The following is a 14,450-nucleotide window of genomic DNA, read 5'->3' as shown; positions in this document are numbered from 1 at the left end:
ATGATAATTTACTGTAGCTATTGGCTATTTGATCGTATTAGTTCGAGATGTAAAATGTTAAGCTGCAGCTGAAGATTGTCATGTAGATTTGCTTAATAACATAGCGAACATTTATTATAGTTTCTGTATAACTAAATTCTCTATATACAGCCCATATAACAGCGTGCAAATACATGCTTAGACTAAGAAACAACCTCCACTTAGAGCATATAAAATTTTACCAATAAATGAAGCAGCTTTTTTAAATAAAACACATACGTCTAAAACACCGCTTTAAATAAACATTTGTCTTTCAAATTAATTATGCTACAATTGTGTCTAACAAAATTTAATATTGTGTGTATTGATGTTTTTTTTTTATACGTCACTTCATACACAATAAGAAGTTGGCGCCTTTAAGACACCGATTGTATAGTGTACAAAGTATCTAGTACTTATGTATTATAATAATTTAACGTTCATCTATTATTGATTCGTAATTCCTGTGCCACTATGCACTTAAGATGTTTATTGGTACAACAGATATTTGTAGAAAACCAACTTTAAAGGGTAATGGCAACATCGTTTACGCCATAATTATGTTTTTAGCTCATCTAAGATGCAGAAAAAAGAAATCAATTTTTCAGTGCCCATACAACATTTACAGTACCTTATTTAGTGTTATACAAAAGGTTTGGGTGCAATATAACAAGCTATTGTAGTAGAATGGACAAAATAATTATAATAATTACAAACGGGTCGTTTTGAGAGAATTTTCTTTTCCTTGCCAGTCTAACATGCGTGTTTTTTGTGAATTTGTATACATGTATATCTTTAGCAGTCAATAGTAAAGGTTTTAAAGCGTTGTTTATACTGAATCTTAACTGTTTATGGTACATTTTTCCCGAATATTCTACTAGGATTTTGTGGAATTCTTCACGATCACTATTATGAAACAATATTGTGCTATACGACATATATATTATAACTACATTAAAGTTTATTACTAGAATCTTTCTTTTCTTTTGTCAAAAGTAAATTACAATTAATATCATGTACTTCAATCAACAGCTGTGAAACTCAATATTGTGGGTTATATCTGCCATCACGTCGCCTTCAACACAGCATATCAAACTTCAGATTGAAAATCTCATGGAAGTGGCGTATTCTGCAGATCACTGTCAACATGTCATGTCCAATAAATATAAGACTTAACCATAGGCTGACCAGACATCTAGTACATACCACTATCTTGTTTCATATCTCCAGTGTCTAATTTCTACAATATATCAATTTACGAGCATTATTAGTCTTGAAATCAGTGGCACGCACGAGAGACAAACAGGATTCCTCCAATTTGAAATCATCTAACAAACCAGTTTTTGTATTCACGAGAATGCGCGAAATGTCTTCAATACAAACAACTAGAAAGTAAATGTAGTAACTTTAGAAAAGAACCTTTATGTTGAATATTAGCGCCTGGAGACACAAATCACAAACTTTATATATTAATCAATTCATTAACATGTTCCATTAGCTCTGAAGCCCTCCTATTAAAGATATTTGACTTTACACTCCTACTTTACATAAAGTAACAAAGTGAAAATGTGAACTTGCAGATGCACAGTCTTCAACATGCAACTCGTGTAAACTTGCAGATGCACAGTCTTCAACATGCAACTTGTGTACACTCGTTAAACTAGGTTTTAACAATCGGCAAGTCCCAGTTTTTTAAAAACTGGAATAGTGTTAGATGTTTTAATTTTATATTCAATCGATGTAAACTATCTGTTGGAAGTGACATTCTCGTAACTGTACGTAACAAGTCCTTTGTGTTAGTTATGTTTTTTATCACAACACCTACCGTTTAAAACTCTTATTATTTTTCGTTTCTACAATGGCATATTTACCACGAATTTTAAAAAAAACACGTATGTATGATCAGCTCTTATTTATTAACAGTTCAAGAATCATCCGTACTTGTTTTCAAAATAAAAGATTCAAATTACATTGTATGAACCAATAGAAGAAAAAATGTTTTCTTTTAAATATAAAGTTTTATCACGAAAACATCCAAATATCCCAAGAAACTCATTAAGGACGCCTTTATATTACACTCGTGTATCTTCCGAAGAAGATATACATCGATTTCATCTAAAATGAAGCGATACAACGCAACAATTTTTATTTTATGTTGAAAACGCTTCGACTAAAGTCCTTATAAAGCTTAATGAATTATGTCCTAAGCTATGGTCTACACGTAACACTTAAAAAAAATTATTTGCTCATTTACATAGTGGTCTTTGCAAGACAGAAGGGTATCTACCGAGGTTCGATCGCTCTTTATAATAACGTGTTGCAGGTTTCGTGTGGGTCCTCCACCACCAACTGTGCTCTCATAAATGCCATGATGAAGAAAAAGTGCCTGATGTAATTTCCACCGTGACTTCTGTGAAAGAAGACAATATCAATCTCAGACCATACATCTTGACAAGCTTTCTACCAACCCTTCAAAGTTACATGATCATCGGCTCGTAAGATCGCTTTTCTGTTTTAAAAAAACTTCACAGATATGTCAGTGCTCCAATGAGATTGCTGGAATCTCTTGAAAATAGTACTGGTTTTTGAGCTTTAGCTGAAAGCTTGTGACATTTTAACTGGTGTCGCTTCAATAGAAATACTTGTTTATTATCTTGTTAAAGGCATCAGAGGGATGTTCAGCTTCACATCAAAGGGGACATTCGTAACCATAGCTTTCGCTTTGTGGGCAAGAACACTACTTCGTATTGATTTGAATATGGTTTTGGATTCCGTTTTTATCCCAAATGCTCTTCTACGAGTTTTGTTGTTGCTTCCAAACACAACATTAAATGCTCCCTTCTTCGAAATACTGGGTTCTTTCGTTCTACTTCTTGATATATGCTCACGTTTATTTTCAATGAACCATATTCTAAACCTCTAGCCACTAATCAACACTGTCAAAATCGGAAAATCGCCATGACATAATTCTATGTGCTAAATATGTCGGTTATGACGTCACGGCTAGCGCATGCAGTGACACTTCACTACATAGCATACGTAAAACATTTACATAAAGCACAATAAATTATTGTAAAATCGCATTCAGAGATTTGTAACTTAGTAATAAGCTCCGTATAACTATGGCCAAGGATAGGTTAGTAATACTAAACCTCGCGTAACTATGGTAAAGGATTGCTTAGTAATATTAAACTTCGTTTCGTAGATACACGGTAACTCAATAAAACCTATTATTTCGTACGGTAAAGATCTTTAAACTAAATTTAGTTTTCTACGACACGGCTAAGCAAAACTAACCTTCGCGAACTTTTTGTGACTATTCTTAAAACCTTTAAGATAAATAATCGTTTCTTTATTGTTGTTTATTGAATATGAAAATGTTTGCATCTAATTCTTAAAAAGCTATATTTTCAATTTTGTTCAGCAAAATCATAAGTGTGCCTTTAGAGGTTGTTATTGCTATACATATGCTATACAATATTTCCAAAATTATTATGAAAAATACGAGTTATTGTTATCCATATAAGCCCAGGTTATAAAGCAGTAATTTATTTTAATTGTTTATTAAGAGAAACATTTTTACAAAAACATTGTTAATTGATTTTTCACAAATATGAAAGCAAAATTCAATCAAAAACTAATTTTTAAGCAAGGGAAAACTGACTGCTTCAGAGTTATCTACAGCAAACATACATAGTCTGTTTGTCTTTTTAACTGTATTGTAAGCGCAATAGTAAACATTTTATAACAACTTAGTAAGCCTTGTCTCCCCTTCCATGATCACTGACTCTTACTTATAATAAACTAAGTTTCGATGTTGCATTCCTATTCATAAATACAGTTTGGCAAAAATTTAGTACTTTTTTTTTACAAAAATTTGGCATTACTTTGATAGAGCATAAGATGCGTATTTTGTGAAAAGTGATGGTTATAAGACTTGAATGTGGTAACTGAATGAAGTCGACAACCAACATTTCTCTATTTTTTTTTTTTTTATAAATATTAAAGAAGTTTTTTTTGAACGATGTTTCAAATGTGGTCAATTTCTCCAAGTTTTCTTTACGTAAATTGAATCGTTATATTTTTTATTTTGTGTTAACACAAAATTGTTTCTCAGTACAAGTACGTGTTTTATATTGTCCAATCATTTTTAGAAAATTTTTAGTCTCTTATATTCAACAGAAAAATGTGTTTGACAACTGTTTTATTCAAATAGAACCATTTCTTTCTAACAAGACGCCAGTTTCGTGCAACAAATTGCATATTTTTTTTTGCAACAATGTGTAATTTCTCATCTTGAAAAATACCAAAATACCTACCTACGGGGGCCCGGCATGGCCAAGTGTGTTAAGGAGTTCGACTCGTAATCCGAGTCGCGGGTTCGAATCCCGGTCGCACCAAAACGTGGGGGCATTATAATGTTACGGTCAATCCCACTATTCGTTGATAAAAGAGTAGCCCAAGAGTTGACGGTGATGACTAGGTGCCTTCCCTCTAGTCTTACACTGCTAAATTAGGGACGGCTGGCGCAGATAGCCCTGCCCTCAAGTAGCTTTGCGCGAAATTCCAAAAAACAAACAAACAAAACACACCTACCTACGGAAACAAACACTTTTGAACTAATTATCCTGACATAGTTAAGTTCTCACTTTGAAAGAAACAAACTTAAAATTGCAAACAAACAATCAAAGATGTCTTCAAAAAAGTAATAAAAATATATAAAAAGACTATATAAAAAAATTGGGGTGAGACATTGTCCAGTCAGACTTTGTATTCCCTGATTTACTTTCGAAAAATTATATAAAGCGGACTTGAAACGTACGAAAATTATTAAAAGTTTGAACGAGTCTGTAAACCACTTAACTACATAATTAACATCGTACACAAGCGTAATTTAGTAGTCTGTGGAATCCTACTTTCTTAACCTTATATATTTTTTGTGATCTTTTATTATCATTTCTTTACACATCTTCCCACGACAAACTTTCGCGTGAGAAAGAGAAGGTTGACAATAACCGTTTTCAATGCTTAGTGTGTCAGCTTCACAAAAGCGACCTTAAATCATAAACGCACGAGCGTTACGAAAATTACTACAAAATTTATAACAGTCAAGAATAAACCGTAATGTTTTTTTTTTTAACTCGTACACTGGATGACACGGCCAGTGCAACTTCTACAGAGTAGACAGTGTGCAGATGTATATGTAGAGACATTAGTGTAAGAATACATGATAAATAGCATTTCCTATATACTTTAGCTAATGCTATACTTGTAATTATCTTAGTCGATACGTGATAGGTACGCAATGCGTCTCTTGTACATGAAAATAACGAGTAGCGGTTATGCTGAAAAGTAAGAACAGCTCTTGAAATTCCGTTTTGATCAAAATCGATCTTTAATGTTTTCGATATTTTACCAACCAGTTATTTAGCTTCACAAATAGTCAATAATGCTCTTAATGTTTGTGTTATACTAGTATCCAGAGCATTACTAGTCTCTTGACAGATTATAACGCAAACAAAGACTGTTTTTTTAACACCTGTGACACAAGCTAAATATATTATTCTTCAGTTCACACCGCAAGTTTCTCTTAGTGGAATTTGATAGTGTAAATAGCTTCTTAACCTCTAAACGTCTGTCGTATCACCACAACCAGTCTGTCTAATAAACCTTGGTACTGGGTGAAAGCACTCGTAAGCAATGAATATGACAGATACATTACAGCTGACACATTGTTATATATTTATGTTTATTTTCACTCTTAAATTCTTAAAATTGGGATTTAAAATTATTGCCATTACTTGGAAATACAGAGCAAATCCAGAAGAGAACACTTGCATAATAGGTTGGTGAGGTTATTCAACATTACGATTGTGTTGCGATCAATCGTCTAATACTACAAGACACAATATATCTGTTTGATGTCATACTAACGCAATACGTAACTTACGTAGTTTAACTTCTGTCAATTAGAAGCTAGCAGTCTACAAATTATCGAAAACTGAAGATATATATTTGGCCTAAAACGTACTATTATTTGTCTATATTTAATAAAAACTTAACTCTTATTTAAACACTATGAATTTCAATCTCTACTGTTTTCGTTATTTCAATCATAATATATTGATGAAACTATGCCACACATGCTTTAATATCCAAACCTAATATTCAGTTAATTATTCTATTACTAGCAAATCTACTGACACGCTCGTGCGCGCGCATCTTTTTAACAAGACATCAGCGAAATAGGAAAAAAAAGGGAAAAGAAGTGTGTGTTTATGTTTTTTCTTATAGCAAAGCCACATCGGGCTATCTGCTGAGCCCACCGAGGGAAAAGAAGTGGTACATTATATAATATCTTCTAATATATAGAAAAGCCAGTGCACTTTGGTAACAAATAGTTCCAACAATGGCTTTTTATTACGTTGCTTAGCAATAAAAGAAAACTTAATATTGTTGTTAAGAGGCTGTGTGCTGAACGTATGATATAAAATGTATCAACAATAAACCTGAAAAATTAACAGATGTTTTTAATTTAGAAGCTCTGTTAATCAAAAGAGATTTGTTTATTATTATTTAAGTTTAAAATCGGAGGACAAGTAAGAAGAAAGGTTACCTTTATAAACAGGCCACATCCTGTAAAGGAGCAACAAACGTGTTTTGGTTGTACTTTTATGGTAAAATAAGTTCAGAATACATACACTGACATAGTCATCTAGAGTAATAACCTGAGTGAAGCCGAGTACTTTTACTAGTTTAATCAACATTGCTTATAACTTACTTTCAAATTCAAAATTAGCCAATACTATATGCCACAGAAAACAATATCAGTATATTTTAACCTTTACTTAAGAGATGAAGAAAAATTAAAAAAACAAAATATAATATTGTTTAAAAAAACTTAGCACTTTCTAATAAACTTCACTTACTCCTGGAGATGTTTGGTACTTTACCAAGATGTCACTTCAACACTATGATTTCAGAAGTTTACATAATTCTGAGATGCAATTATCAAGATGTGGCTTAATTATGTCTATTTAGGTTAGAATAATGTTTACAAAATCAACAAAGTTTATTAATCTTTCACTATAAGATAAGGTTTCATACCTCCATGGAGCTGAGTGTGCTTTTACACTATATCTATGCTCATAAAATGTAAGCTGAAGTGAAAATCTTGACTGTGTTAAAGCCTCATATATATTTCTTTTTATTACAGCCATAACATATTTTTACACAAATTTCCTTCCCTATGAAACACTACACTGTAAACTGACAACATCCTCTAGACATTTATAGTGATTGCTGGTGAAGATAACATTAAAAAACAAAACTCCAAAATAACAAAAACAACAAACAAATAAACCTCCAGCAACCAAGATTACCATTTAAATAAATAAAAACATAACTTACAGTTTGATACTATACACAGTTATTCTGATGTTTTGCCACTTTCAAGTATTACTAATTTCTTTGGGCAAACATTTCAAAAACCATAGGATGTTCATATTCTAAATTTATTGTCCCTGAATAGGATTGGACATTATTTATTTTTTTTATAAACACAAACGTAAATAACTTACTACATGAAGCACTTCATGATGTATATTGTTAACTCTATGAAAGTAAACAAATGTTTGAACCATGTAAGTTCCCTTGTATATAAATGTATATAAAATATTAATTTTATATGGTCTAGTAGTAAACTGTTTTGTCAAAAACTAAATTTATTACAGGCTCACCCAACTTGAATAAAATGTTAAAAAAATAATAATTTACCAGTTCTGCAAGAAATAAGTAGAACATTCATTGTACTCTATCTTCAACTATACATGTCATTATTGCTGATGTACATACTGATACATCTATATTCAACTGAACTACCTAAACAGATGTGGCATGGACTTCAATGTTTCCAGTTCAATAAACACCAGTGCAGCATGCTTACTCTTGTCTATGTTCAAACAATTATGTTATAACCAATAATCATGAAAAGTTACTCTTGTACTCAAAAATTATGTAGTTTTTAATTTGCAAAAACTTAAGCCTTGGGGCTAATCTTTGAAAACAAGTAAATAAATATAAACTTTGACACCTAAAAAAACCTTCAGAAATAAAAACATTGAACTAAGTTTGAATTTATGATTTTTTTGTTATTTGACATGTGATTATGTAAACTTATAAAATTATTGAACACACATACACAAGGATTACATCCTTCATAATGAATACTAAAATAAGGTCCACTACTAACTTGTAAGTCCATGAACATGTATTGAGTAATGATAAAATAAAGTGGACTACATATCATCTGATATCAACATCAAATTTACATGGGATAGTTTTGGGAGATGCATTAACACTGGTATTAAATAGGAACACTGGTGCCAGATTGCTCTTCACGACAATACTTCACAATAACGTGAAACATTAATTTGACTTCCACCAAAAGCTTGATTTCAAATGATGGATGAATAACCAATTCACATCTCCATAAAATAAGCTAGAGTACTTTTACCTTATCATGACTAAAATGTCATAAATTCCAATTATATTTTGTGCAGTGTATTATAACACATCAACCAATTACCATCAACCTCAAACTTAGTAAAATTCTAGAGTTTTTCTTAAGAAAGGTTGAATAATAGAATTTTTTTTTTAAATATGTAAGAATAAACAACACTGTAAAAATTCATTTACTCTTATATTTATCTCTATGGAGATGTTATATATTTCTTTCATTTCCCTTAACATTTGCAAGAAGGAAGCAGTTTCTATTATATGCACAAATATTTAGTATACACTTGTGATTTATAACTGTGACACTAATTTAAACCAGATTTTAAAGAAATACATTATAATAATATAGTATATTGTCATCCTTCAGCCATCATACTTAACCCATTTGCTGGAAGGAAAGCAGTACACATAAGTAGATCATTTCCTATTGAGTAAATCTAAATGAACCAACAGAGTGATTAAATTGACAACTGCTAACATTCTCTTACATATTCAGTTCAATAACTGCTAAGAAAATTACAAGAAATATATAACATTTTACAAAAATCAAATAATGAGCTGCTAATTGAACAGCATTTCATTTCTACTATGTTTCATCCATGAAATTCCAAAATGTTTTACTAATCTGACAAGAACAAGGTATGTGTACTTCATCAACTTGTGCATTTTTACAAAATATTACAAATAATGTGCAAGTAGCTACATAAGTCACCTATCACTGCTATAAAAAAAGCATATACACATCATTTATATTTGTTCTAAAGAAACAAATTAAGTATGTCATTTATCTTTCTTCTAAGGAAAATAAATTAACTGAACACCATCCCTCTTTGTTCTTAACAACTTAACTGCATGTTACCCATCTTTGTTCTAAAGAAAACAAATTATTTACAAATAACTTATCTTCTTTGTTAAGAAAACAAATTAACTAAACAAATTACCTATCTTTTACTACAAAAAACTAAGACCCCACTACCTATTTTTGTTCTAAAAAAATCAAATAAGTACACAAACCATCTATCTGTACTAAAAGAAACCAAGCTAACTACATGTGTCAACTGTGTTCTAAAGAAAGCAGGATAATTACATACACCATGTATTTCAAACATTCATGAGCCAAATAGTCAAGTAAATTTTAGGAAAAATCTAATATTTTGAAACTTGTAAAACCACCTATAATACTCAGTTATTATTCTCAGTCTTGTCCTTCAAAGAATTAAAAGTGTTTTCCAAGCAGATTATTCATTAAAGTGAATTATATCCCTCGAATTATTTTATTTCTTAAGATAATATTTTCAAATGCTTATGTTTAACTTCATTATTCAAGTAAACACTGGATGCCATTAGTTGTTTTTTTTATAATGTTCAGAAAAACAAAAACTGATGTGGGAGATTTCATTGGTAAATCTTTTTTTTTCTCTTCTGAACTACTAAGTGTACATAACATAAAAATATGATAAAAAGTATCTTAACCTACCTTTTATTGCAATCACATTCTAGCACATTAGTTACAATAGATAAAAATTGCATGTCATTATCCAATCTTTACTAACATTTTTCCAAATCATTTTTATATATATCAGCAGATTATATGACAAGTTTTAGAAAACATAGAATTTTTGATATACACAGAATTTAGGTGAAAAATGTTTTAGATATAATGAATCTTTAAAACAAGTAAAACACCATATCCATAACAAAGAACACAAGTTAATCCCTCTAAATAAATATAGATGTTACAGTAACACCAAATACAGTCTTCTACTGTTTGTTCACTGAATTATTATCACATACATGCAGTATATGAACACTGGAAAAGGAGAAGTGACAGAAGGCCATTCAAGCCCCTAAAGGTCACCCCTCAACTGCAAAGAAATACATAGAAAAACTTTTTAAATCAAAATTAAAACATAACTTTACACCCACATACCTATTCAAATATTTTTATACAATTCGAGATAGCTGCACATGATATAGAATAGCATTTCCAAGTTTATAACTGAAATAAAATAAACTTTATGCCTACTATTCCTACCTCCTAACATTCAAATTTATAATCAAATTTCATGACAAGGAACCAAATTTAAGACAATATGGTTTGAAGAAAGCTTGAATGTGTAACTAAGAAAATTTTATCATAAATTAAACTTAGTAACCATGCTAAACTTGTAATAAAGTTCCTCATTACCCATTCAAGCTCTGTTAAAACTTTATTCAAATGTGTAATTCTAACTTCAATACTCCAATAAACCTATAACCCACATAAAAACTTTCTAAAGCTCTAATAATTTATGCACACAAATAAAGTTTGTCTACACTCCAAGGCATAAAACTAAGTCTCCTACTTTTTTCCCCCTACTGGCTTAAATTTTGAAAAACTACTGCACTCTTTTAAATACCCTATATATATATATATATATATATATATAAAACTCAGATTTTTCAAAACAGCTATATAAATACTGTACTCCTAAGATACATGTATTGTCATACATAAAAACCTGTAGATCACAACTGACTGCTTTGGAACCACTACAATGAACCAATATATTAAGAAAATCTTGAGTCTAGGATCACAAATTTTCAGTATTGTTCGATAACCAATAACACAGCAGTTAAACAAACTACTAAAATCAATATGGATACTAATTTATTTACTAATTAGTGAATACAAAAAGTACAAAAGTATCATAATACTAGTATACAAGAATAGTTTGTTTACTTACATAGATGTTCATTTACATTAAATTTTAAAAAGATCATTGACACTCTTTCCAGTCTAAAACAAACAAGAATAAAAAAACAACTGTGCATTTTTATGAATATGTAAACCTTTTAGTAATTCATTCTTATATAATGTCATTGTACAAACACAATGCACAAAAAGAAAGTTGATTTAAAAAACTATGCTCTATACCTTAAAACATACTTTTTTAATAATAATTAATAACTGGCACTTAGTGTACAGTGTGTGTGTGTATGTATATATATATATACGACTTCAAATAATTTCTGCAATATAAAGAAGGTAATCATTACAGTTTGTTAAAAAATAAGGAACTGGTTTTATGACAATATACAGCAAAGTATACATCGTTAAATTAAATGACAGCTTGCAACTCACTGTACCATGAAACAATAGTGGTTTGACATAATAAATTTAAAACACGAATTCAATATTGTGAATGGTAATAACCAAGGTAAATCATATTTGTTTGAATGTATGTTATTTTTGTTACCTATGAATTAAAACTCCACTTTTCATTTGCTGTGCTGTTGTTTAAATTAATTGTTGCATTTGTTAAAAACTCTTATCAATTTTAGTATTTAAAAAAATACTCCATCAACAAAAAATAATCCAGTAATAGCAACTTATTCTCTCATACTTCACAATTACGTTTAAAACATCTGGTACAAAATTATTGAACTAAACTTTCACGCTATATAATTTCACCACAAACTGTACTCTTATTAGAGTTACTTACTTTCCAATAATTTCACATTGGTCGTAGACGTCATCGAAGAGTATATCGTCATCAGCCATTTTCCACAACAAACTTTGCACTAATTAACTAAGTCAAAGTAGTTTGGCTGTTTATAACTGTAAAGAAATTTATAATAGAAGTATTCGTAATATGGTAGAATGTAAATAAACAAACACTGAGCAAGAAAAGCCTAACTTTAAAACGTACGTGCGCTTTATGAGTAATAACACCACTCTCAACCCACTTCTAGGCTTAACTAACTACCAGCGGTTCTCAGGGAGATATGTCAACTAAACAACCGAAGACAGAGAGAGCGTGTTTATCGACATGCAAAGGTTAGCGCAGTACCCTACGTTTCCTATTTGCTTCATTTAGCCTGGCGCCACTTTTAAAACAACGCGCCAAATAATTTTCCAAAACTCTTGACAAGACTCAACGCAAAATTTTAAAATGTACTATACGAAACTCAGGAGAAAAACAAACGTGGTAAAATTTATATCCCCTGTTGCCTCTGCAACCACGTTTTTTAACCCAAAAGCCGTCTAACGCCCAACGTAGCCGTAACGATGCCAAATTCCTACGCAAGCCCCGAACTATCTATCGGTAGAAATTTCCGCGGGTACATTCCCATTTGACCCAGCAAACTAGTTTTACATAATGAAAATGAAACATCGGACTAATGATTTGGAAGGATATCGTTAGTTGGGTGGCAGAGGTATTTTTCATCTTCTTTGAAAACCATGAATTTTGTTTGAGAAAATTTTGCTAGTTAATAAATTTGCAAATAAGTATAATATTTAAAGCTGACATTAGCAACTTTTAAGTTTTGCATTACTACGGTTATAACTTTTCAGACTGTTATTCTTCTCTTTAGTGTACGTATTATTATTATTTCTTTCTTTGTTTAGAATTAAACATAAAGCTACATAATGGGCTATCTGTGCTCTGCCCACCACGGGTATCGAAACTCGGTTTTTAGTGGTGTGAGTGTGCAGACATATTGTTATGTCACTGAAGGGGTATTATAATTTTCACATCGTTTCCTAGTGATATTTGAGATTCTTATTGGTAATATTTAAGGATGAGAGGTACTTAGGAGTAGGTTCGTCATGTATGACGTAACTAAGTTGTTTAACAGTTTGCTTTTTCGATACTCTTCATAACACGTTCCATTGTTATATATTATAACAACATATAATGTTATGTTTGTTAATCTTGGAACTATCAGTCCTTGTTAGAATATAATTTGTTTTTTATCTTGGAATTGTAAGCCCTTGTTAACATATAATTTTGTGATCTTTGTAGTTTATATGTGTTTTTATTATATTTAGTCACTTTGATCAGTCACATTGTACTACTGATCTTATTTTTGTTTTATAAATTGTTAGTATGTTTTATGGTGAAGTTGTTACCAGTCAGTTTTCGTAAATAACATCAAATATACTAACCTAGGACAACTAGATTTTTCTGCTGGTGTTATTAACATATTGAAACCACGTTTGCTTGGAAAGATAGACATGTCTAACGAATTATATATATATATATACCGCTGTGTCACCGGTGTGTGTGTGTGTAAGTTGTATGCTCATGTTCCTGGACAGGGGAGGCTTTTCAAGATGTCACATCTTCTGCAAACTATGAGCAGAGGTTTGTGTCCATTAGAGACATTGTGTTTACCACATACATAACAAACAGTGTAGGCCCAACTACTCCTCCTGTGGGACGTCTGTTTCGAGATTGAAGTATTTTAAGTAAAAGTCTTCGGCATTGACTACGATGTTCATACTGCCAGAATGTTAGATTATGGTTTTTCAAACTACCCTCCGCGGAGCCCTTGTACTCTGCCATAGATATCTGCAGCTCCGTGAGGAAATTTTAGAAAGTTAATATTTTTTTCTTAAAACTATAAAATTGAATCAGAATACGCTGTACAAAAAAAAATAATATATATCTTTAGCATAACACGTTTATCGTGTATTGGGCCTTTTAATATTTTATTCTGCCTAACGTCAGACGATTTTATTTAGCTTAGGGTGAAAGTGTTAGTACAATCTCAATGAACTTCGACAGTGGCAACATTGGTTGCTAGTAGATATGGCACCATCTTATGATCGCACGCGTCATTGGAAATGCAAGATAGTCTGGTAATTTTCGTATGAAACATCGGTCAATCCTGAGTAGTAATGCCAACTGTCTTTTAAAAGCCGGATCTGGATTAGTGGCTAAATCTTAAACGAAAGGAAACATGATGTCATAGCTGAAACTTCTACAAGTTCAAAACATTGAGATGCAATTGGATTTAATATTAATTGTTTCAATTTCAAAGTATATTTATATGAAGTATAATTATATTTTTGACAATTATAATTGGTAATTGGTAGGTTATGTTAGATTCGTTGTAGTTTAATTAGACTAACTTGGAGGCCTAGC

General features: G+C 31.0%; 1 protein-coding gene across 1 annotated transcript in view; it reads right to left on the bottom strand.

Annotated features, from left to right (window-relative positions):
* LOC143232564 (peripheral plasma membrane protein CASK-like) overlaps window positions 1-12,566 on the bottom strand; it is a 236,809-nt gene extending 224,243 nt beyond the window's left edge. The window contains exon 1 of the mRNA XM_076468137.1: window positions 12,021-12,566. Coding sequence (XP_076324252.1) covers window positions 12,021-12,079 — 59 coding nt within the window. The 5' untranslated portion in view covers window positions 12,080-12,566. The remainder of the gene's footprint in view (window positions 1-12,020) is intronic.
* Between the last annotated feature and the right edge of the window lie 1,884 nt (window positions 12,567-14,450).

Source organism: Tachypleus tridentatus, chromosome 11, assembly GCF_004210375.1.
Source record: "Tachypleus tridentatus isolate NWPU-2018 chromosome 11, ASM421037v1, whole genome shotgun sequence".
In the NCBI taxonomy this organism is placed as follows: domain Eukaryota; kingdom Metazoa; phylum Arthropoda; class Merostomata; order Xiphosura; family Limulidae; genus Tachypleus; species Tachypleus tridentatus.
The sequence above is the reverse complement of the archived record's forward strand: the minus strand, read 5'-3'. Positions and strand labels throughout refer to the sequence as shown.